The sequence below is a fragment of the Hemibagrus wyckioides genome, linkage group LG15 (assembly GCF_019097595.1).
Source record: "Hemibagrus wyckioides isolate EC202008001 linkage group LG15, SWU_Hwy_1.0, whole genome shotgun sequence".
Taxonomy (NCBI): domain Eukaryota; kingdom Metazoa; phylum Chordata; class Actinopteri; order Siluriformes; family Bagridae; genus Hemibagrus; species Hemibagrus wyckioides.
The window spans coordinates 3,946,703-3,971,053 of NC_080724.1; the positions used below are offsets into that span (position 1 = coordinate 3,946,703).

At 40.7% G+C, this 24,351-nt stretch overlaps 2 protein-coding genes across 2 annotated transcripts in view; one reads left to right on the forward strand and one right to left on the reverse strand.

The window, feature by feature from the left end:
* The window catches only part of sulf2b (sulfatase 2b), a 141,925-nt gene extending 120,761 nt beyond the window's left edge, over positions 1-21,164 (reverse strand). The window contains exon 1 of the mRNA XM_058409210.1: positions 20,660-21,164. The gene's annotated coding sequence lies outside the window, so the exon portion shown is untranslated. The remainder of the gene's footprint in view (positions 1-20,659) is intronic.
* On the forward strand, positions 12,132-14,489 carry LOC131365568 (uncharacterized). The gene is made up of 2 exons (XM_058409218.1): positions 12,132-12,250; positions 12,459-14,489. Exon 2 carries the CDS (start codon positions 12,468-12,470, stop codon positions 13,506-13,508), a length of 1,041 nt encoding a protein of 346 aa, XP_058265201.1. The 5' UTR covers positions 12,132-12,250; positions 12,459-12,467; the 3' UTR covers positions 13,509-14,489.
* Positions 21,165-24,351: the final 3,187 nt, after the last annotated feature.

Genomic DNA, 24,351 nt, shown 5'->3' on the forward strand with positions numbered 1-24,351 from the left:
TACTGATGCCATGGATTTGTGTGCTTCATTTGGATGAGCAGAATGACTTTCTGGCCCTCAGCTTGCATCGGTTTTTTTTTGTTTTTCTCTCTCACTTTTTTCACAGCCCTGCCAGTTCCCACTGTGCTGGGAGAGGCATGAGAAAAAGCAGGACCAATTAGCGGAGCATGGGGCTTAGCAGGGGCCAGACAACAGTGCCACAAACAAATACACACTCGCACACCACTCACACACACACACACACACGCACGCACATACACATGTACACACAAGCCCAGGAACTGACAAGTTCATTGAGAGCCACAGGGCAAAAACCATCGCAGGATTAGTAATAAGAAAAGAGCTTAGGGAGATCTTAAACCCGGAATGTATGTCCCTTAGCTCAACTGCTAATGACAGTGTGGGAAAGGCTGCTTGGACTGATAGGATGATAGATAAGTAACCTCTCTCTTCCATCGAATGAAAAACCGGAATTAAGATGATCGTCATCCCTAAATCAAGGTGGAACATTGCTAGCAAGAATGAATTGGGAGAAACATTTAGTCATTTCTAGTAAAGTTACACGGAAGGTGCATCAGCTGTAACCCACAAGAGGCGGAGGCAACAGGATGTATGTGAGCATCAGAAGCATGGCTTAGAAAGTGAAGTATAACCACATGCAAGACTAGATAAGCTCAAAGGTATACAAACAGACTTTACAAGAAAGAAAACAAGACTTAACATGAAGAACAGGTGCGAACAGAGTTGGGGGGGGGGGTTAGAGTGAAGCTGGAATAGAAACAAAACAGCAACACCGCATTAGATGATATATGAAAATTTGAATACATCCACAAGTAGCAGAGCATCATTAAAAAACTGTGTGTATACAGACAGAGAATGACAATGGTGTGCTAGATGGAAGGTCTCTCTCTCTCTCTCTCCTTCCCACTCCCTCTCTGTTCTGCGGCAGTGAAAGACATTGCAGTGACATTGATAGGAGACACATGCTCAGAGATCACTCAACAGCCTGCCTCCAGCCACAAGCCTCCACTCTTTATCACACTCTCACTCATATAGCTCTCCACTTTTCTCACTCGCTTTGCCTCTCTCTCTCTCTCTCTCTGCTCTTCTAATACTCTCACTACTGTTATTTTCCTGTCCTGTCCGCAACATCTGTTTATCTTAATGTGTTCTTGCTATTCATCCTCTGTCTCCGTCTCTCGCTCGGCATAATTCTCTCCATACAGAAGTAAGTTAGCTAGCATAGATTAAATTATATCTCATCACGATGAAAGCAGACACATGCACAATGCAATATTAACAGACTGGCACCCATGGGAGGGAGGGAGAGAGAGAGAGCGAGAGAGCATTTGATTCATGTACGTCATGAGGTAAGCGGGCTATTCTCCAACAGCTTCGATGACAGCAAATACCTACAGGACTAACCGCTAACCATAGACCTGCAGCTGTCTAATAGAAGGAAGACAGAAAGAGAACACACACACACTATCCTTTCTCAGTGTATCATCGTCTTTCCCAACTAAACTATTTGTCCTTTCACTTAAACCGTAACTTCCAAAATTTACCAATTTTGTTTATATTGAAATCAAATACAAATGTCTATATAAAATACCAGGCTTCTTATTTTGCTTATTAGGCTATTCCCCCCCCCCAGGTTGTTGGATCAGAGCTGAAGTTTATCTTCTTAGTCTCTTCATCCATCACTAATAGTGCCTTATAACTGGTAACTTGTCAGCATCCTTGACGTGTTTGACGTGTGGGGCAAAAATCATGGCTGCATATCAACGATCTAAAACCAATACTGATTTAAAAGTAGAGATGGGTTCATTTATATGGTCCTTGGTTAGTGCCACCATGTTGTTTTGATATTCCAGGGAACAACAGGGAAGGGACTAGTAGTTGAGATGTACATCCCAAGTTAACAAGCTGAAATTTTAAGTTGAGGGGAGTATCCAGTGTGTTTCTTTCCTTGGTTGAATGCAGCGTGTGATAATGTAAAGCGGTTATGTGCATGTATTATACTCTAAATAGATGATGCCAAATAGCACTTAAGGAGGACCCTGGGTCCTAAAACGCAGCACTCATCAAACAGTAGGTGAAAATGTCAAGTGCCTTAATTACATTTGGTCAAATGTGTATGCAATTGGGCGACGTTTTATCCCATAATATCACAGGCAAATAATGAGGCAGTTATTCAGCTATATAAGATGGTCCATGTGGATGCATTCTGCTGTAAATAAAGCATCCAACACAGTCGATGTCACCAGATTTGGAGTACCAGCTTGCCTTCTGTGTCTTTTTCATATTTAAGAATTACAAAAATTGCTAAAAAAAATAAAAACTCTTCTACTGAGGCTGATTCTTTCTCCCCCTCTTACTCCAAACCTCCTTCCTTCTGTCTCTTTCTTTGCCTGGTAGACACATCTGCCCGCAAACTGCCCGAGCATCCCGTGTCTCAGATGAATAACAGAGCTGCTTTTGGTGCTCAGTAAGATGAGCTGATGGTATTCAGGCACCCTGCATATCGCCGCTGGTCTGTGAGGCAGGTTAAAAAAAGAAACTGCAAACCATTAGTGTGCCCCGAGGCTTCACACAATCTTCACAAGAATACTCTGGGATGGGTGCACTGTAGTGTTTAGTGAAATCACCTAGTCCAATAAACCAGGTGTTTCTCGAATCACAGTGATGTTCATTAGGCAGTGCGATGCTTTACGTCATTTTTACAAGCCTTAGCTTTGCTATTGGGAATGTTTTCTATTAACTGCATGGACAGAGCACATTCTTTAAAGACGAGCACTCGGTTCAGCTTGTGCACACCTCCTGGGTGTAAACTACTCTGGGAACAGTGACCGAGAGAGATGGGTATGATAGGATTGGAGTCTCATGAATTGCCAGGCTGTCTTTTCCTCAAAGTGCCGAAAATTGGTTCCAGGACCAACCTTGAGGCAGCCTTACGTTAAATCCATCTGTTTTTCTTTCCCTCTCTCGCTCTGTCTCTCCTTCTCTTGCTGTCAATTGAATCCAGAGCTCTTTCAAACATCCAATTAGTCCATACTGGACTGTTCCAGGGAAGCGATTTTAATGAATGCTGGTTTAGTGGTTTAAGCATGCTCAATGATAATCTCCCTTTTCCCACCTCCACTCCCATTCTTTTCATTCTCACTCTTTCTTCCCCTGGGCAGCTTCGACAAATCATGCTGGAGCATAAATGAGAATGCACTGATCAATCAATCTTGCTGCCGCACATGAAACAGAGGGTGAAAACGCTAGAGAGGAAAAGAGATTATGCAAGGGACTGAGAAAGATAGGAGGATAAAAGAAGCGAGGGAGAGTATGACAGTGAGAGAAGGGAGTGAGCGTGTGAGAGAAGACTGGAAATAACTTGGGCAAAAATCCAATCTCCCAGTCATGTAGCAACACTGATGGAACGCACTTACACGCAGACAGGACCCTATCAACACCCAAACAGAGTGGGGTCACACCAAAGAAATGAGAAAAAGATGGAGGGGAGCAAAAAAAAGCACATGAGGAAAAGGAGAAAATAAGAAGGAGAGGCTGCTGTGAAGAAATCACGGCGAGAGAAATAATTCCCATTTGACCTTCACAACTTATACGCTTTTAATACTAGAACTTCCTAATGGTTTAACCGTAGGACACATGAACAGTACAATATTCCCCAAAAGGAACAGACCGTCTGAATGACCAGTTCAGTATCATGAGGCCAGCTCTGAATGGAGCTGATTTACTACTGCAATAATAAGTTCAGAGGTCAGAGATCTGTTGTTAAAAATGTCTAGCATATAACTAAGTTGTGGTGATAACACACTGGCTTTCTTTAACTGCTTAGAATCTTTTTCAGTCCAAGGGTTTTACTTGACATCACTCTCCAAGCTAAGCATGTCCAGGCAAGCCTAGTGCTGGACCAGACCACACTCCAGCACTATTCGGAATACAGCTTCTCCGAAATCCATCCATATCCATCTCTGCTTTCCAAAATCTTGTTTATCAAATTTAATTAAAAATTCCTCATTATATATGAACTTATATTCCTAGATCTGGCGCTGCTGCATAAAAAAGTAATGAATTTACAATTAATAAAATCATTTTAATGAATGATCATACTTTACCTCATTCTAAAAATACAGTCATTTCCATGGTGACCACCCGCTAATCGTAGCATACTCATGTGATCAGTCACATTTGCCCAAGCATCATGTAGTGTCTGTATGTATACTGGGAAAAAAAGCAGACCAAAAGTAATGGGGCAGAACAACACTTAAAAAGCAAGAAATGGCGTCCTTAGTGTCTATTAAGTTTTGTTGGCAAAATTCCTTGGATTTCTAAACGACAGTGAACTGTCACAGATTGTGTGTGTGTGTGTTTTATCAATCAGTCACTTGTTAACGAGAAGTAGTGAAGTACAAATTGTTCAGGAGAGAGATAGCATGCTCACATTGTGTGTGAGAAGATCATTCTCTCCATTTCCATGGAAAAAGCAAAAGAAAAAAAAAGGGTGATATGTGACAGATAAGACATAGGCCTAGGGGTAGAAGTTGCACTTTTACTGACGGCGTTTTTTTTTTTTTTTTTAGTCTTTAGGTCACCCTGTAGGCTGTACAATTTTGCTGTCAGTGCGGTAATGTAAACTTGTTTTTGTGCACACTTTGATAAAGAATCACAATCTCCATTTCAAGGGTGAAATTACCTGGCAACGCTTCTAAGCGATCTCCAGCGAGACATGAGCTGACACTGAGGGTGAAGATCAATGCCCTTTTGTGTCTGCGTCTGCGTCTGTGTCTGTGCTCGCTTTGTGTGCTTTGTGTAGGAGCATACATGAATATGTAGAGTGAGGCTCAAGGACACCCTGATTTGCATCCATGTGTAATTTATGTGATCCTGTGTTCTTATAGTAATCACAGATAAACACCTGGAGGTGTGATCAGTCCACACGAAGTATCGCGCAAAATAAGAGCTAATATGTGTAATGAGAATTTGCTGTCTTCCGTATCATTTTATCTGGAGCTGATGCAGAAAAGCTAGTTCATGCATTCATGACCTATTGTAATGCATTACTGGGTGGTTGTCCTGCATCTTCAATAAACACGCTACACTTAGTCCAGGATGCAGCCGCCAGAGTTCTTACCGGGTCAAGAAAATATGATCAATATTATCATCCCTGCACTGGCTACCTGTTAAGTTTAGAATTGATTACAAGCTAGCACTACTTACGTACAAGGCTCTAAATGGTTCAGCTCCCACGTATCTATCTTCTGACGAGATCACGCTCCTGAAGATCACAAAACTCTGGACTTCTGGTAGTTCCTAGAATATCAAAGTCTACAAAACGGGGTAGGGCGTTTTCGTATATTGAGCTCCAAAACTTTACCAGAGACTTCCTGACAGTGTTCAGGGATCAGAAACAGTCTCCCAGTTTAAGCGTAGATTAAAGACATATCTCTTTAGCCTGGCATACATATAATTCATCCCATAATCTTGTACTCCAGTACATCTGATCAAATGCACACTATCATCTAGTGCTGCAAATTATCATGATAATTCCTTTCCACCTGTTCCTTTTTCTACCCATCCCGAGGTATCTGGAGATTGTGCCAGTAGACAGAGGCCAACTCTGCGAGGATCCTGAGGCATCCAGAGATGGACCAGCTCTGGATTCTGCTTTGTGAGGATTTGGGTATTTCAAAGCAACGATGGCAACCCTACGTGGACGCCAAGGACGACAACAACCTCCTAATTAATACGCACACTAACATTATACATAAGCTTTATCTGCATCACACAACTGACTGCAGAAAGGATATTGTTCATATCACACTCTTTGGTGTTTGGAATAATTTATAATCACACTCTCAAGGTGTTTAGAATAATTGATAATCACACTCTCTGGTGTCACCCAAATGAGGATGAGTCACCTTTTGAGTCTGGTTTCTTCCTCTTACCATCTAAGGGGGTTTTTCCTTGCCACAGTCACCTCAGGCTTGCTCACTAGGGATGATTTTGTCTAACATCTAGGAATGTATTTTGTTTCTTATGTTCTGTAAAGCTGCTTCGTTGTTAAAAGCACTTTACAAATCAAATTAAATTGAACTGAAAATTGAAATCAATGACGTTCAGTGTAGCAATACCTGTTGCGCTGTCTGTTGCTTGCATTCCCAGTGAATGTGTTGGTATATAATGTGGCTTGTTAGGCGAATCACTGATATGACACTTATTCTTGAACGTGTCTCTCACTTTGTCAAGATTAGAGGTTTTAGTGGCCATTAGTTATTATTATTGTTATTATGAAAGCGATGAGAGCATAGTAAAGGTAGAAACAAGAATTTGGACTGATCAGGTTTTTATACAAATATCTTAGACACGTCTAAACTGTAGTAATAAAATGATCAAAAACGAACCCTGCACACTTCTATCACAATCACGCCCCATTACGAATTGTATAAACCCTTAACCTCTATACCAGCTTTGGTCTATGTTCAGCTTCTTAGTGGCCTGCGGTCACTCATTCATCATTACTATAATATAGCCAAGCTGCCGAGTCATCTATCATGGTTGCTAAATTAAATTGTCATATTTAATTTCCCTGATCTGCATATAATCTTAGCGAAATTAGCACTGGTGTTGCACCACAATTATACAGTGTGTTCGGATTATTTTCTCTGTAGGGTTTAGGATATGGGATCTAAAAGAGGACAAGTCCTGACCCCTCATATGTGAGCGATCCCACACGCAAGAAGTCATTCACTTCTCGCCATAAGCCGAGTGTCATAGAAGAGGACGGCTAAAGCCAAGTTCAAGACAAAGGGGATTTGTGATCATTCAGCAACAAGAGCATTACTGAGGTCAGCCATTGATGAGGAGGCCTGGGGTGCGGTCAGCATTCCAGTTCGTCCCAAAGGTGTTCGGTGGGGTTGATGTCAGAGCTTATGTACCGGACACTTGATTTCTAACCGTGCTAAACCATGTCTCAATGGACCTCGCTTTGTGCACAGGGGATGTTTTGGCACCTTCAATTCCAGTGAAGAGAAAACTGTACATTCTGTAGAATTGTGTGCTTCTAGCTTTGATGGGTTTCATGATCAGGTGTCTATATACTTTTGGCTATATAGTGTGTGTGTGTGTGTGTGTGTTGTGTTGCTATTACTGTGAGAACCTTCAATTGACATCATTCTTAATAGAGATACTTAATACTATGTCTATTTTAATAAAAGCTGCAGTTTGTTTTTGTAAAAGCTTTTGCATGTTAAAAAAATTCTCATTGGGATCCCACAATGTCAGATATCCAATTCTATATCATTGCCAGACACACACACACATACACACACACCAGAGGCAGCACAAACATATTCAACCATTTGTATGTTAAATGAGCTGACCCTAACCTTTCCCCTGTTGTATGTGTGTGTGTGTGTGTGTCTAGCATTCCTGCAGCTCTAGTGAATATGTCTCATTGAGCAGTGGCTTAAGGCCAAGCCCCAAGTGATAAAACATACTGAAAATGTTTATGTTGGCCTGCTAGTTAGAACCATTCTGTCCTCTCATGGGCATGGAGGAATTGAGGGTCAGGAGTTCATACAGGCTAAATCCTTTTCTCAATAATAAATAATGTCAAAAAAAGAACCCTGTAAAATTAGTGACTCTTCATGTCTCAGCGGTGTCCTGTCTACTGTTTAAGATAAGACAGTACTTGATAAGACTTGAGTGTGCGCAAATCCATCTTCCTTTGCGTGTAATCAGTGTGTTCTCTGCAGCAGGGCGTGTGTGTGTGTGTGTGTGTGTGTGTGTAAACATGTTCTTTGTAAGAAGCAAAATTTCCAAAATAAAAAATAATAAAAATGTGAATGAGTTCAGGAGGAAGATTATGCAATCTGTCCATAAAACACGTATTTCATATCTCTTCGTTCCGTTCTTGTGCTCTTGCTTGCTTTCATATTCATTTTGGAAAGCACACAAATCTCAATAATAACAATAACAGACACGTTTGTGGAGTTTTATGCTGTATGACATATGTGATTAGTGCAGAATTCTCTGTGTGTGTGCGTGTGTGTGTGTGTGTGTGTGTGTATTGGGTGCAGTACATGAGGGTTGGGAGTGAGGATGTAGGATATGGACAGGCTGGGGAGCGTGTTTTGAGGGATCACGGATCTACTGTGTACTTTTTCTTACTTTTGTCTGAAGTCCGTTACTCCAAAGCTCTTCATTTATTTACAAGAAAATGAAACAAATCTCATCTGAAACCTGTGAAATTTAGTTATAATACATTTGGGAATATGTCTGATGTCATGAGTAAATAGTGGATTACACTCTGTGTGTGTGTGTGTTAGACAAGGAAGTGTCCCCAGTTATTAACACTCCAGGGTAAGTGGTGGTTTATTTTTCCCCACTTCAGATTCTCTTGCCAAATATTGGCAAGACTCTTGTTACAACATGTAAGATACGACTTTAATGACGTGGATGACGCACAAACCACAGTACTAACACAACATCCTCCACTGGATCTAATCAGTATTTGTCTGTGTGGAGTAAAGTGTGTGAATACATGTCTGTCCACAGGACGCATGTCTGGGGAGTTTGTCTTTCAGTAACGTTGCAATCAGTAAAAGTAAACAATTCAACATGCGTACGAAATGAAATAAAACACTATCAGATATGAATCACAATTCTGCCACCTACATCATTTCTACAAGTCAGTGATGCAGGGGAAAAGTTCAGCAATTTCATATCTACCCACACGTCAATCAGAGCACACCACCATGATGATGATGAAAAAAAGAAAAAATCCCTGGCACGAGCACTTACAGGAAACACGCAGACACAAACTCCTGCTGATTAGCAAACACACTATTAGATGGGTGAAGTGATCCTGAATCAGAAGACCGAGCTCCCTGCTGTTCTTTTCAACAGCAAACACAAGAGAGAGTGGAGCAGGCCTTTTTTCTTTATTTAAGACTTTGTTTGCATCTAACGCAACTGAAAAAAGGCAATAGCCGTGAAATCCAGGAAGCTTTCTTTCTCTCTCTTTGGAAGAAGAAATCCCAGATCAAGCCTGTTTCTTTCTACCCAGGTGACCCTGAGAGGTGTGAGCTCAACCCTGCCTCAGAAAGAGGGAGTAAAGAGCCCAGCTTGCAGACCACTTTGTTAAAAACGTTTAGTATTTAGCATTTAAGTCTTTAAAATTTTCAGAAATACCCTTTTCAAATTGTAATAAATGCTTTAATACTGATTTGTTTCACAATCTTTTAATTACATTTAATCCTATTAAACTCTCCGAAACAGATAAAATAGAGCGACTGTAAAGAAGAGCCAAGATTTTCTGTTCGCTGTTATAAAGCTATTATATCCACCCGCTCCGCTATTTAGTATCACACCATGGTTTAAATATAGCGTGTGATTTACAGCAGCTGTGTTGTCAAAAGGTCACTTAGGTCAAGATTTGCACAGCTTCCTAACAGGAGATGGATGGATATATAAATAGATGGATGGATGTGCAGGAGGCTGATAAATAGAGCAATCAAGTGTGGGCAGGATTGAGAGAATCGAGATAGGCGGAGTGAGGGAAAAGTGGGCCCTGGAGTATACTGTAAATATATGTATAAAGCTGATGCAAAAGCAACAACCCCCCAAACCCCACCTCTCAACCCCCCAGCCCAGGAGAGACCACACACACACACACACATTTGTACCCTTCTGGGGTATTTCCACTGACTTGTTATAAACAGTGTTGCTAATTAATGTAAATGCTGATTAAATAAATAAATAGATAAATAAATAGATAAATAAATAAATAAATTAATTAATTAATAAATACTCACCAAAATGTGTTACTACAGAATCAAAACTGGCACACATAACTATCATTTGATTTGGTGTACCCGTATATAGGTAAAAACTTGACCTACACACACACACACACACTACATGGCTATAACAGGCAGTTCACAAAAGTGCTCAGACTCACCTAGCAACCCAGACACACTAATTCATTCTGAATGCAGCAAATATTGTGCACTTATTCCATTCATACCCACACACACACACACACTCACACACACACTCACACACAGATGAACATAGATTTCTAGAAACTAAGTTGGCATGCCTGGGTTTTCTGCATGAAACAGCTAAGAAAAAAGATTAGTGTCAAGAAATTTTTGAGTGCCATCAATATTCCTCCAAATAGACAAACATGAATTAGGGAAACGAGGTAAAGCACAACAGAGGACACAAGGGGAAGATATATATATATATATATATATATATATATATATATATATATATATATATATATATATATATATATATATCTTCCCCTTGTCAGTCTGGTCTCTGGGTGGTAAGAAGTCTGCAACTTTATGCAAAACTTCAAGCCAATTCCATTTAATAGCTGGTAGAGAGATCGGATGCTGCTGCATGTGTGTTGAAGTTCAGGAGTAATATAAACTTAAAAGTGCAACATGACTGTATTTTATATATAAACTTACATATACACCCATTTTAAGGCCATTGTGCATTGGGCCAAAATGAAAAAGTGCAAATCTCTCACAATGCATGGAAAGAAAGAAGAGCTACTAATTCCCTACAGCTTAATACTACAGTTTGGTGTGTGTGGGTGTGTGTGTGTGTGTGTACATTCTTTAGTCATCTTCCCTCTGAAGAAGAATGGAGAAGGTAGTATTCTTTTAAGAAAGCATACTGCAGTTTCTTCAGAATAATAAGAAACATGCAAACACACACACACACACACACACACACACACACTAAACTGCAGTCTTAAGCTGTAGGGAATTAGTAGCTCTTTTTTGAATTTTTGAAGAACAAAATTACATTGACCATGCAACAATATGCTGAAGTCTGTAGCTATAATTGTTTCCAGCTTATGTACCATTTAAAAACTCGGGCAATTTTTAAGAAACCCTGTATAACAATAATCCTCTCAGCATCTATGTAACCTGTGTAACCCTGTATATTTTAAATCAGTTCTTTCATTTGATCCTAAGCTGAACTATGTTTTATTTTATATTTCATTTCTCTTCCTTGTCAATGCCATCTCTGGCTTGCTCATTAGGGATGAACTTAGGGATATAAATAGGGATGAACTTAGAAATCACCTGTTCTCTGTAAAGCCGCTTAGTGATGTTTATTGTAAAAAGCGCTATACAAATAAAACTGAACTGAATTAAATTGAATCTTCTGATGACTGACGAATGTGGCAGGGTGCTTTAGCTGAAGCCTGCTACATTTCTTTTAAGTGTCTGTGTTAATGTCCATAAAGGAAGTGAACAGTCAGGTCTCAAAGTTGTGTTGGAAGCAGAAAAAGTATGGACCTGAGGCACTCTGACAAGGGCCAGATTGTGATGTCTAGACCACTGGGTGAGAGTGTGTCCGAAAGTGAGTTCTTCATTTTGTTCTTCCAGGTTCATGTTTTAGTGAAATGAACAGTTTTGTTTCATTTTTTTGTGAACTGCTGACAATATTTCTTCTAAATTCAAAATATAATTATTGTTATTTAGAGTGTATATTTAAAGGAAATGACAACATATCAAAATAACCCAAGATCATGCAGTATCTGCAGAGCTTTAATAACTCAAATAAAACAAAATGCACATAAATTGTAAACAAATTGTGTTAATGCTTTGGCTAAATAACATTAAGAAATCAGTATTTGGTGGAATAACCAGTAATAATCAGTATTTGGTGGAATAACCCCGATTTGCATTCGTTTTGGCTTCATGCTCTCCACCAGTTTCTCACATTGCTGTTGGGGAACTTTATACCACTCTTTTTGCATGATGGTTTGTGACCATCCATCTTCCTCTCAATGACATTCCAGAGGTTTTCAATAGGGTTCAAATCTGGAGATTGGGCAGTGGTCTCTTATTTTTTTCCAGAGCTGTATATACACACACACATTAGCAGCAAAAATGAAAAATTTCACCAGGTAATCTTGAAATTCCATAGTTGGTAAACACCTGCAGAATCACCTGCGTGGACAGGTAGACTTTCTTATCATTTCTTTTGCGTGTAATGCCTCACATGTTTCTTAGATTCTTTTGTCCTCATTATAGCTGATGGTGGTGTCTTCCGGCCCAGGACCGGTTAGATTACAGAGGGTGTGGTCTTGAAGTGCTTTGTGCTTATTTGTTGGTCTGACTTCTAGCAGGTGGAGACAATGTTCACAGTACAGTAGAAGACTCCGGATATCTCTCACTACCTACTGGAAAAAACCAGCTTACCTGTAAGTGAACTTTCTCCTCCACTGCACTTGTTGTTGCATTACATTTTATTTCACTTTTAATGAACAAATAATCTTTTTATCTTAAATAAACTTTTTCCGAATGGTATGCTTTGATTTTAGTTGCGACTGCTTATTGTTTGTTCTACATGAAATGTGAAGCGATTTATGATCCTTTTGATAACGGCCATTCTATTTGTTCATTTCTCAGAAAAAAAAGATGGCAGGGATCGTCTCAAAGAGCAAAGCCAAAGGTGTTGATTTCTGTGGTGTAAGTGACAATTACTTGATAGTTCGCTCTGATCTTGGCTGTTACTTGTACTCAACAAATTTCCATCAAGGCTTGGGCCTCACAGTTTACAGCTTGCACCCGTCCTGTCAGGGTGGAGATCACTATCTTGCCTATGACGACAGCACATTTTACATAATCAAAGGCAATTCTTATCGCCGTGTGTCCGACATGAGCAAAGATTTAGACGCTGAAGTGAATGAGCTCCACAAAAACTGTCAAGGAGGTGACAACTATCTGTCTGCCTATGGAAAATTCTACATCATCTTTAAGGACAGAGGAGTGTATCGCCGAACTACCGATATGAGCAAAGATAGCGATGCAGTTGAATACCCACTGCATCCAAACTGCAAGGATGGCCTATACTACTGGGGCACAAAGCAATACTCCTACTTCCTCAAGCCGAAAGGTGAATGGGGAATCCAGTACCACAAAACTGATAACCTTAACAAAGACACCTATGCAAGCACATACTCAGTTCACCCAGATGTACTGAACTTCCTTCCTGGAGGCCTGGCTATAACACAAGGCCCAGCATTTGGAAAATGGGAGCTCATTAAGACGATTTCCAATGATTCAGAAACTCCCCTACACTGGCAAAAGAAGATAACTCAGAAAGTGGGCTATACAAAATCCAAGTCATCAAGTATTGAGCATAACTGGAAAATTTCAATGAGCACCACATATCAGTCAGGGATTCTGACTGAAGGGATTTCCAAATATCAGTTCTCTCTGTCAGCTGAATATGGAGGACAGAGTGTCAACACTGAAGAAGAGAGCTGGGAAGAAGCAACTGAGACAGAAGAAAGTCTGGACCTTACTCTGCAGCCTCACACTAAAATGTTCATTTGGCAGTACAAGCTCGGCTTCGGCAAGAAGGATGTCCTCTTCTGCCGTGACCTGATATTCGATGACGATCCTAATCCCCCCTCTACCATTCCTCTGCCAGCAGCTGACCACTCTGGGTGTTAAGAAGTCTGATGTGCTGGGGGAAGAAGCTCTGATAGTCTGTCTGTGAAGCCTGAATGCTTAGGGTTAGGGTTGTTATTTAACACTGTGCTAAATGTTGGGATTAGAGCTTATTAATGGCTAGATGTTAGTACCATATTTTCGGATAAACTTTGTTTTATAGTGGGAAAAATAACTCACCCTTTATTACTAAATGTACTCATTTTTAAATTTGATCATATATTTCAGATTTTATATTTTCATACACTTTAAACCATCTATCTGCTAACGTAAATTTTGACTTCATATCAAAATGGTTAATTTTTTTTAAACAAATAAGAACACATTTATTAGAAAATGTACAATGTTACCTTCTCTACTTTACTGAATTGGATGCTCTAGTTAGAGTACAGATTACTACTACTACTAATAACAATAATAATGATAATAATAATAATAATAATAATAATAATAATTGTCAGAATTGGAGGCAGGATGTGAAGTGCAAGCATAAATTCACAAAAATCAGTGACGTCTATAGTCATACAAACTGATTTTCCAGCTTTCCATGTTGCCATCAATGTGACACCAAGATGGCCATTGTTCTTCCTGAACAAAGAGATGCTGATCCATCTAATTAGCTTTTGTTCATTTAATAATTTCATACACTACTTTGTTTTAATTACTTATGTATCAAACATTAAACAATGCTTTACCCATGCTTATGTTTGTTTTCTGAGGCATATCATTATGACATTAAAACTTTAAGTATCATTCTTTCTTCCCCTTTGTTGGTATCAGATGTTCTTGCTTCCATTCTGCACAGATTACCTCTGTTGGATAGAGTATTAGGTACAGTGTCGGTCAGAATAACGCTAATAGGCAGGAGACGAGTTCTAGATGAAGTAAACAAAATTTTATTGTGACACTTTTCTCTCACTTTGTCAAGCACACAACAGTCCCACAGACTTTACACCCATTTACACAAGTTGTATTTTAGCGACCATTAGTTATTATTATTGTTATTATGAAAGTTGTCTCTGAGAGGACGCCAAAGATGGTCAATCAGATGGTTCAATTTGTCCGATTTATTGAATATATTTCTTAGAAATGTCTTCTATGTCTAAATTGTAGTAATAAATGTAGACAAATCAACAGGAAGATGTTCATTTAACTGTTTTTGTTTTTCCACTGCATCTTAAACTTTTATTGTCTATATTCAGAATGGAAAGATCCCAGTTCTAACATGGCCTGCAGTCAGCCATTAATGCATCTTTACTATAATATAGCCAGGCTGACAAGTCATCAATATAGTTGCTAAGTTAAATTGTCAAATTTAATTCCCCTACATGTAATCTCAGCTAAATTACCAAACAGTCATTCGGGAGCTGGTGTTATACAGTGTGTTCAAATAATTTTCTCTGTAGGGATTAGGATATGCCTCCTAAAAGAGGATTATAAGTGAGATTGAGCTATAATGACAAGTCCTAACCCCTCCGTGTCATTCACATGTGAATAAACCACACGCAGAAGTCATTCACTTCACCGCATAAGATGAGCGTCATACTGCAAGAGGCTGGCTAAAAATTAAAATGAGAGCGAAAAGATGGAAACAATAAGGCTTGAAGTGATGCAGAGTAAAGAAGAAAAGACAGTCTGTCATACACACATAGACAGAGAAAGAGAGAGAGAATCACTAGCAACTTTACTCCTTCCCATCCATTCTCTCTCTTTTACTTATGTTTGTATTGTTACTTTCATTGAATTTTTTTTGTTTGAATGTGTGTGCTTGTTAATGTATGTGTGTTTGTGTCTTTACTGATGCAAGTGTTTTCCATTCTAGTTCATTCTGACCCAAATATAGCGTATGCTTTTTACATCTCATTCCAAACTTTTGCTGTTATAAAAACCTCCATTCTTTTGGGGAGGCTTAAGAAGATCATGTGACAAAGCAAAGCCCACCAGCAAGACTATAAAAGGGCATCTATGTCACATTTCCCCAGCTTCTTTGTCTTCAGGAAGCATTCTGTGTATGTTGATGTCGATTGTCTGTCATCTGTCTAGGATTTTGCATGATGGTCAGCAAACAGTTCAAGCGGTGTGTGCATACGTGCCCCAACTAAATCACAGAGGATGACACAAATGCTCTGTGCATTGTTTGTTTCAGTGAAGAGTATGAGCAATTGGCTCTCGAAGCAGCCGACTGCATGCATCTTGCTTGCCTGTATTTTCCAGCCAAGCACCTGCACTACGTGGCTCGGGTCCCACGTCTGTTGAGGCAGCGAGATGGCGTCAGTGATGGGGTAGCAGGTTGAGTTCAATTTTGGGAGCCTGCTTTGCAACTTCTCCCGAACCAAATGAGGATTTAATGTTGCCTGCATCGGGCTCTGAGGAGCTTGATGTAGGCAACAATGAGCAGACTACCACAATATCACCACCCCAGTCAGGTCACCCTCGGCCATTCCATGTGTGCATTAGTTTTCACATAAAGGCATTTGTGGCTAAAAACCCCAAACCTAAAACAACCCTTTTAAACACCCTGATATCACCCCAGGATGATGCTGTAATTATTATTGTCATTGACTTGTACCAGGAGGCAAAACGTCAGTCAGCTGCATTTAAAGAACTAATCCCCTGCCACAGTCAAGAGCCAGGGCCCTCATTCAGTCACCCTTGGCTCCAGTCTAGGTCCCTTAGGCAGGAGAAAAAGGCTAGTGTTGTGAACCAGGCCCCCCTCATAAGGACAGGGCAACCAGCCAGCATGCACAGGAACAGGGCCATCAGACAAGAGAAGGTCTGTCATCTCCCCCAGATGGGCCAAAAAAGGAATCCTGATCCCCAAGGGCAAGGGTTTTGGGGGGCATCTCTCTGGGACCATAGAGAAACAGTACAGAATCCAGTTGCTTGACCTTTCCCTTTCAAGACGTGTTGCCAACTATTGTTGGCACACTGCAAGCTTCGTCCTCCAGCAGGAACTTCTAACACTCTTGAGCCAAGGCGCCATAGAATATGTTCTCCCAAAGAGAGCCTTGGCTTTTTACAGTTGATACTTCCTTGTACTCAAAAAGTATGGGGGGTACTGCATAGACCTGCACTTTCTAAACCATACTACAAAAACGTACAGGTTCAAGATGCTGATGCTCAAACTCATTGTGTCTCAGATGAGATCTGAGGACTGTTTTTTGACAATAAATCTAAAGGACATATATTTTCACATAGGCATCTGGACAGAACACAGAAGATTTCTCAGGTTTGCTTTTGAGGGCGAAGCATACTAGTGCTGTGTTCACTTTCAGCCTGGCTTTGTCACCACGCACATTCACAAAGTGCATGGATATTGCCCTGGCTCCTTTGCATCTCCAGGGCATCCGTGTACTCAGTTATATAGATGGCTGGATTATTTTAGCCCAGTCAAGACATGGCAGCCAGACATTGAGACTGAACCAGAGAAGAGTGTGCTTTCCCCTTCTCAGAGAACCATCTTCTTTGGGGTAATCAGGGATCCAACCATTATAAAGGTACATTTGTCTCCCCCTTGGGTGAACTCCATCCTTTCTGCCATGAAAAACATTCGGCTAGGCCCAGAGGCTGTTGGGGCTCATGGCTGCAGCAGCCAATGTTTTTTGCCAATCTTTTTTGTCTACTACACATGAGGCTGTTCGAAGTCTAGTTCAGAAGTGGTCACATCCTCTTTTCAAGCTCTGGGCAGAAACCAGACTGTTATCACTAAGAGCGATCAGCATAACTGAGCATATAAACTAGGGAGCAGACTTCCTTTCAAGGCAGGGGATCAGGCCTGGGAAATGGCGGTAGTGGACCTGTTTGCCTCTGAAACCCACTGTGGTTCTCTGTCTCCTCTCCAAACCCTCTAGGGCTAGTCACCATGGTACAGACGTGAATAAGGCTCCGCCTATACATTTTTGCCCGATAGCTTTGCTCCCTGGAGTCCTAGCCAGAGTGTGCCACAACCGAGTTCACCTATTGCTCCATTCTGTCTTGGTCAAGTCTGGTTCACAGACCCTATTTCCTGAATTGCATTCCCTGGGAGATCCCAGAATGTGGCAGCCTATCACTCTAAATCATGTGCCGGTTTTTGGGACCTCCGCTTAGCCTTGACTGCGTCTCCCCTCGTGGGACATCTCAGTTGTCTTGTAGGGCTTGCAAGAAGCCCCCTTTGTGCCCATGGAGTCAGCCTCTGAGAGGTTTCTGACCCTTCAGACAGCTATTAGCCTTAGCCTTGACATCCTTAAAGAGGTTAGGTAACCTGCAGGCCTCCTGCTTAGAGTTTGCCCCTGGAATGGTCAAGGCTATATTGAATATATTGCATGGAAAAACACGCTCCCAAAGTGCCCATTATGGCCAGTCATTCAGTCATTTTGCAGGCAGCAACAAAGGCAATCCGGTCTCTAAGCAGCACCTTGCACACTGGGTAGTTGAGGCTATTCCCCAGGCCTACAGGGCAGCACATCTTTGTCCCTAGGTGTTAGGGCTCACTCCACTAGGAGTACTGTCTCATCCAGTGCTGGAGGGATGTGAGGTAGATGCACCACATGACCTCCTTAAGCCAATAGATCGCCATGTTTGCACACAGAGCTTCAGACACTGCTTTTGCCAAGGGGCATAGCATAGTGTTAAATCCCACAGTGACAAGTCATGGCGCAGCATCTTGTTCCCTTCTCAGGGAGCCAAGTTATATATGTAACATGTATTTGTAATCCTCATGGGGACCCTACAGGAACAACACCATCAGATATCCAATTCCATATCCTTGTGGACACACACACGCTTATGAGGAAATCTTATCTGCCTTATATTCTCTCATTCTCTGAACCACAACCTTAAAGCTATAATGGAGACAAGTTGTATGTTAAGCTGTAATGAATGGCCTTAGTCATGAATTACATTCCAGGCTGCTTATAATCTCATATGCACACACACACTTATAATATCTATTTACACACACACACACACACACACACACATCACATACACATCACACTTCAGATTACATAGAAGGTGTTAAAGATTTCCTATTGCAACACTCTAGCCTTTGACCCAGGGGCTATAACTGGCAGTTCACAAAAGTGCCGCTCACTAATAGAATTTCAATTAAAATCACAGAGAGCTCAGACTCACCTAGCAACCCAGACACACTAATCCGATCTGAATACAGCTGAAATTATCCACTTATTCCATTCATACCCACACACACACTCACACGCACATCACTAAAAAACTAAGTTGGCATGCCTGGGTCTGCTGCAGTGTTCAACAAAAGACTGTGATTTTGGTTCCAATGGAAAATAATAATAATAATAATAATAATAATAATAATAATAATAATAATCCTTAAATATCTTACATCATCCAGAGGAAAAGCAACAGCACAAGTACAACTATTTCTTGCCTCTATTTTTCATATGACATTTTCATCAGCTATACACTTGGGCTGATAAATAAACAGGAATCAGGAAATATATATATCGTTCCTGAAATCCATAACCTGCTCTCTGTGCTCTAGACTTTTAGTGATGTTGTACATGTTAATTCAGTACATTTTAATTGAGTTTGTTATTTAATTAGCCTGCGATGAAAGTCTACCATTTGTGCCTACCATTTGGCAATTTTCATAAACAGTCCACTCAAGCTCCATTATGTACACAGTAGTCTAAATTGTGTACTCACTTTTTTTTCTGATGACCAAGCATCCTTGCTTATGCAGTGTTTCACCAAGTCATTATTTGAATAGTCAGTGTGCCACCCACACAAACCTCACAAGCAAAAAATCACTAAATCAAGTCAAATGTAAGCTGATGAGATGGTTTAAAGAGTCGTGTGTTTCTGCTTATGACAGAGATTCAAGCAGCTTGTTGTGCTCCCTGGCAAATCATCAGGAACCCTGAAACCTCAGTCACCCCCAAACTGCTAATCTGTCGGAAATTAGTAATTAAATGTAAACATTAGCCTTGATTATTGCAGAATCACCAAAGAGAAGGTAAATATAAAATCACACACACACACACACACACACACACACACCTTCATCTATCTACTTAAAGGACATAAGTCTCTTAACTGTGCATTAAAATCAAATAAATTGAATAAATAAATAAATTGAATAAATAAAAAAAAAATGTTTTATCCTATATAAACTGAAATATATTTCTTCTTTTTCAAATATCTCCCAGAAGCACATTTCAAGCAGTTTAAAAATCTGATTATCCCTAAAAATTTCCATTTAAAGACTCCAGACTCCACCGAGACACCGACTCACATTACTTTGATGATCAGCATAACCCACGTCAGTCTCTCTCCATCTGAGCTTTCCAGGTAATTTAAACATTTGCACTCTCATATCAGTGCTGAAATAATCACTAATTAATACAAGTGATGCATTTTTTTATTCAAATATTGTACATTTATATCTGCTGCAATATGAGTGTAAGTGCTTTTCTTTGTTTTGATGATGATGTGATGGTGTGTTGTCGATTTACAGGTCATCAAGGTGCAATATGTTGACAGTTTCAAAAATAAAGTCTCGAAAATAGCAAATGGGTCAAAATCTGATTTTCTTGCAACATCCCAATGAGTTTTTCACAGACGACAGCATATAATGGAAGTAGAACTGGACAGCAGAAATTTTAACATCTGTACCATTCTCAATTTTGTGCACTCACTGGGAACTAATTTTTCCTGTTTGTTGTTTGAAGCTTGGTTATATGATCTACAGCCTGATACAAGATAAAAGAACCGGTCAAAAGTCAAGTAAGCTTTGGGGTCTTAATGCCAGAAGTAGGAAATAGTGCTCTTTTTTGGAAGAGAATAGGTACAGAAAGAACAAACATCCTTTATGCATTGCTTGATAATGATTATGTGACCCTCCCATTCCCACACCAGTAAGCCCTGTCAGTTAACTCAGCAATGGCAGCCACATGCCATCACATACACATGTCATAAAAAGACATACAAAATCTACTTATTTAAGATAGAGAAAGGAAAAGGGAGACAGACAAGTCCATGAGAGCTGAGCGTTAGAAAAGTGTGCTGGGTTAACAGTTACTGTTGGGCTTAGTTAAGAGAGCAAGTGCAGGAGACAGATTCATACAGAGAAGAGAGAGAGAGAGAGAGAGAGAGAGAGAGAGATGGGGAAAGTAGGGCATGTCACATGAGCCTACCTCACACACCAGACTGCAGGTCCAATGGAAACTGCTGGAGAGGGAGCAGGTGGTGCTTTTTGTCCCTTATGTCTTGCAGAGGAACCCCCAAAGCTTAGGGAGCAACACTGAGCAATGTCCCAGTCACGCCACACTTCTCTCCTCTATTCCCCCCTTCTCTCTCTCTTTCTCTTTCTCTTTCTCACTCCCTCCCACTATCTATCTTCTTTGGTGAACTCCCACTTAAGACTGAACAAAACTCTGTAAAGGACGCCTGTCATGAAAGCAGTGAATGAGAGACAGGGTGGAGGGAAAAAAAAAGAAAAAGTTTTCAGACACAGAAAACTGAAAAGCAGTAGTTCTTGTCTAAGCAGTTTCAGTTTCCTAAGCTAAACTACACTCCCTCCTTCTCTCTCCCTGTCTCGGTTTCTCTCTTGTTATCTTCCTTTCTCTTAGACAGGACAGGTTTAAGGGTGGTAGAGCAATAGCGCTGGCTGAACTGGGACACCAAGAGCCATCTGTTGAAACATGCCTCTCTCTTTGCCTTTCTTACACACTCACACGGTGCTGGAGAGGCAGTGGCAGAGAAGAGAGGGGGGCCGTACTCCCTGCCAGTGCCCAATCTGAACACACAACACACTCTTAGAGCACCACAGGCGGAGCCTGCTTCGAAAAGAGAAACACAGTGAGAGAACAAATGGGAGGCACACACACAGACAGACAGAGAGAGAGAGTGAGTGAGAGAGAGAGAGAGAGAGAGAGAGAGAGATCATGAGAGTTGACTTTATTAATACCCTTCTGTTGTATTAATAGCTATTCAAGTGATATTACAGCCAGTGCCGACATATAAGTCACAGCCAGTGCCATACATATAAAGAAGTATAACAATCTTTACATGTTCAAAACCAATTAAAATAACCACAAACCTATTAATTCACTTATAGTCACATTGATATTGCGCTTCGCACGTGTACACCTCATATACGTGGCAATGTACACATACTGAATTATACAAAAAATGCATTTATGCAGTGTATTGACACTTGATTTCTCTTCCCATCTGCAGACATCCCTTATCATTTTATATGTTGGTCCTGTCCATCTGTGTGTGTGTGTGTGTGTGTGTGTGGGCTTGTATGCACCCTGCCCCCTCCCACTCTGTGTTAATGCACCATGGGTTCCCACCAGCTGCCACATACACATTATATGTATGTGTGGGTGCCAATATGTGGAGGTTTTATGGGGCATTTCTACAGAGCTATGTATTGTATAGTGTATTTTTTATTTATTTGCCTTTACGTATTGGCAGTCAAACGGAATGTCTCCAAAAAATTCCATCATCTGCTGTATAAGCGCAGTGCTTCTTTGGCTGTAGACTATACAGTCAGGTCCATAAATATTTAGTCAGAGTTTTTACAGTTTATTTGGAGATTAAATGATTTAATGAATATGTTCCAAATCTGGTGAATGGTGCCGGAATTACAGGTAAAACCCTGAAGTTAAACGTACCAAGAACAAGCAGAAACTGAAGACAGCTATGGTAAAGGTTTGGCAGAGCATCACCGTGGAAGAAACCCAGTATCTGGTGATGTCAGTGGGTTCTAGACATAAAGGCATTGGATCAAATTTACAACTAGTCAGTTATTTAATTAGCCTACTGTTGGTAGGGGCAGTGGTGGTTCAAGTGGTTAAGGCTCTGGGAGGAGAATTGGGGTTCAAGACCCAGCACCAGCAAGCTACACTGTTGGGCAGTTCAGCAAAACCCTTAACCCTCCCTGTTCCAGGGGTGCTGTATCATAGCCTTCCCTGCGCTCTAACCCCAACTTCCTCAGCTGGGCTTTGTGAAGGAAAGAAGTCCACTGTGCTGTAATGTATGTGTGGCAATCAACTTCTTGCCCTCAGTTCTTCTTAAAAGTTTTTGTAATTTCTACATTGTTCATAAATTAATATTGAAAGTCTGCACATTGAGCTAATATTTACAACTGTAGAGTGCCAAATTCAGATTTACATTACTTGTTAAAGTTAAGTGTGTTGGACAGTGGTATAAATCCTGTTGGAAAAAGACATGTCCTGGAAACACTTCTCAAATAAAAATCAACCTCAGAGGTGTGAGCAACACACATGGAATTTTAATACTCATTCACTTTCAGTAGCCAATCGACCCAATCAGGGTTGCAGTGGAGCCAGAGCAACAGGAAGACATCCTAAATGGTACATCCGGTTATAGTCAGGCACCATGACACAAACATTCACACACTCATTCTCACCTATGTGTAATCCTCCAGGGTCCTACTTGCACCCGCTCTGCAGAGGTATTTTTCCATGTAAATATTGATGTATCTTTGGAAGTTACATCACTTACTCTAAATACAGCCTAACATCAATTTATTTCGCATAGACATTTAGTCATCACAAAGTAGGTGACGTGGGTACATGCTAGTATATATATATACATATACCATATACCATACCATGGAAGTGATTGGAACACCTGATTCTGATTATTTGGATGGGTGAGCGAATACTTTTGGCAATATAGTGTATATATTTATATATATATATATATATATATATGTATATACATATACAATAATCAGAATCAGGTGTTCCAATCACTTCCATGGCCACAGGTGTATAAAATCAAGCACCTAGGCATGCAGACTGTTTTTACAAACATTTGTGAAAGAATGGGTCGCTCTCAGGAGCTCAGTGAATTCCAGTGTGGAACTGTGATAGGATGCCACCTGTGCAACAAATCCAGACGAGTCTGGGTTTGGCGGTTGCCAGGAGAACGGTACTTGTCTGACTGCATTGTGCCAAGTGTAAAGTTTGGTGGAGGGGGGATTATGGTGTGGGGTTGTTTTTCAGGAGCTGGGCTTGGCCCCTTAGTTCCAGTGAAAGGAACTCTGAATGCTTCAGCATACCAAGACATTTTGGACAATTCCATGCTCCCAACTTTGTGGGAACAGTTTGGAGCTGGCCCCTTCCTCTTCCAACATGACTGTGCACCAGTGCACAAAGCAAAGTCCATAAAGACATGGATGACAGAGTCTGGTGTGGATGAACTTGACTGGCCTGCACAGAGTCCTGACCTCAACCCGATAGAACACCTTTGGGATGAATTAGAGCGGAGACTGAGAGCCAGGCCTTCTCGTCCAACATCAGTGTGTGACCTCACAAATGCGCTTCTGGAAGAATGGTCAAAAACTCCCATAAACACACTCCTAAACCTTGTGGACAGCCTTCCCAGAAGAGTTGAAGCTGTTATAGCTGCAAAGGGTGGACTGACGTCATATTGAACCCTATGGATTAGGAATGGGATGTCACTTAAGTTCATATGCGAGTCAAGGCAGGTGAGCGAATACTTTTGGCAATATAGTGTATATATATATATGTATATATATATATATTAGGGATGCCACAATACTCAATATAATATTGAACCGTTCGGTACGACCTCCACGGTTCAATACGCGTTTGTGAACTGCGGTTTTTCGGTTTTTCCTTAAAACAATAATAACCATTCATTTTATTACTCTCTGAACTGCCTGTTTGTGTTTGCCTGTACTGTATGGCTACGCGCTGAGACAGACACGCCTCCCCGTGAGTAAATATCCAATCAGTGAGCGTTAAAGTTAGGGGCGGTAACCATGCGTAACACAGGAACCCAAAATCAACAGTCCCCTATCTGATTCCTTCCAGCATTCATACAA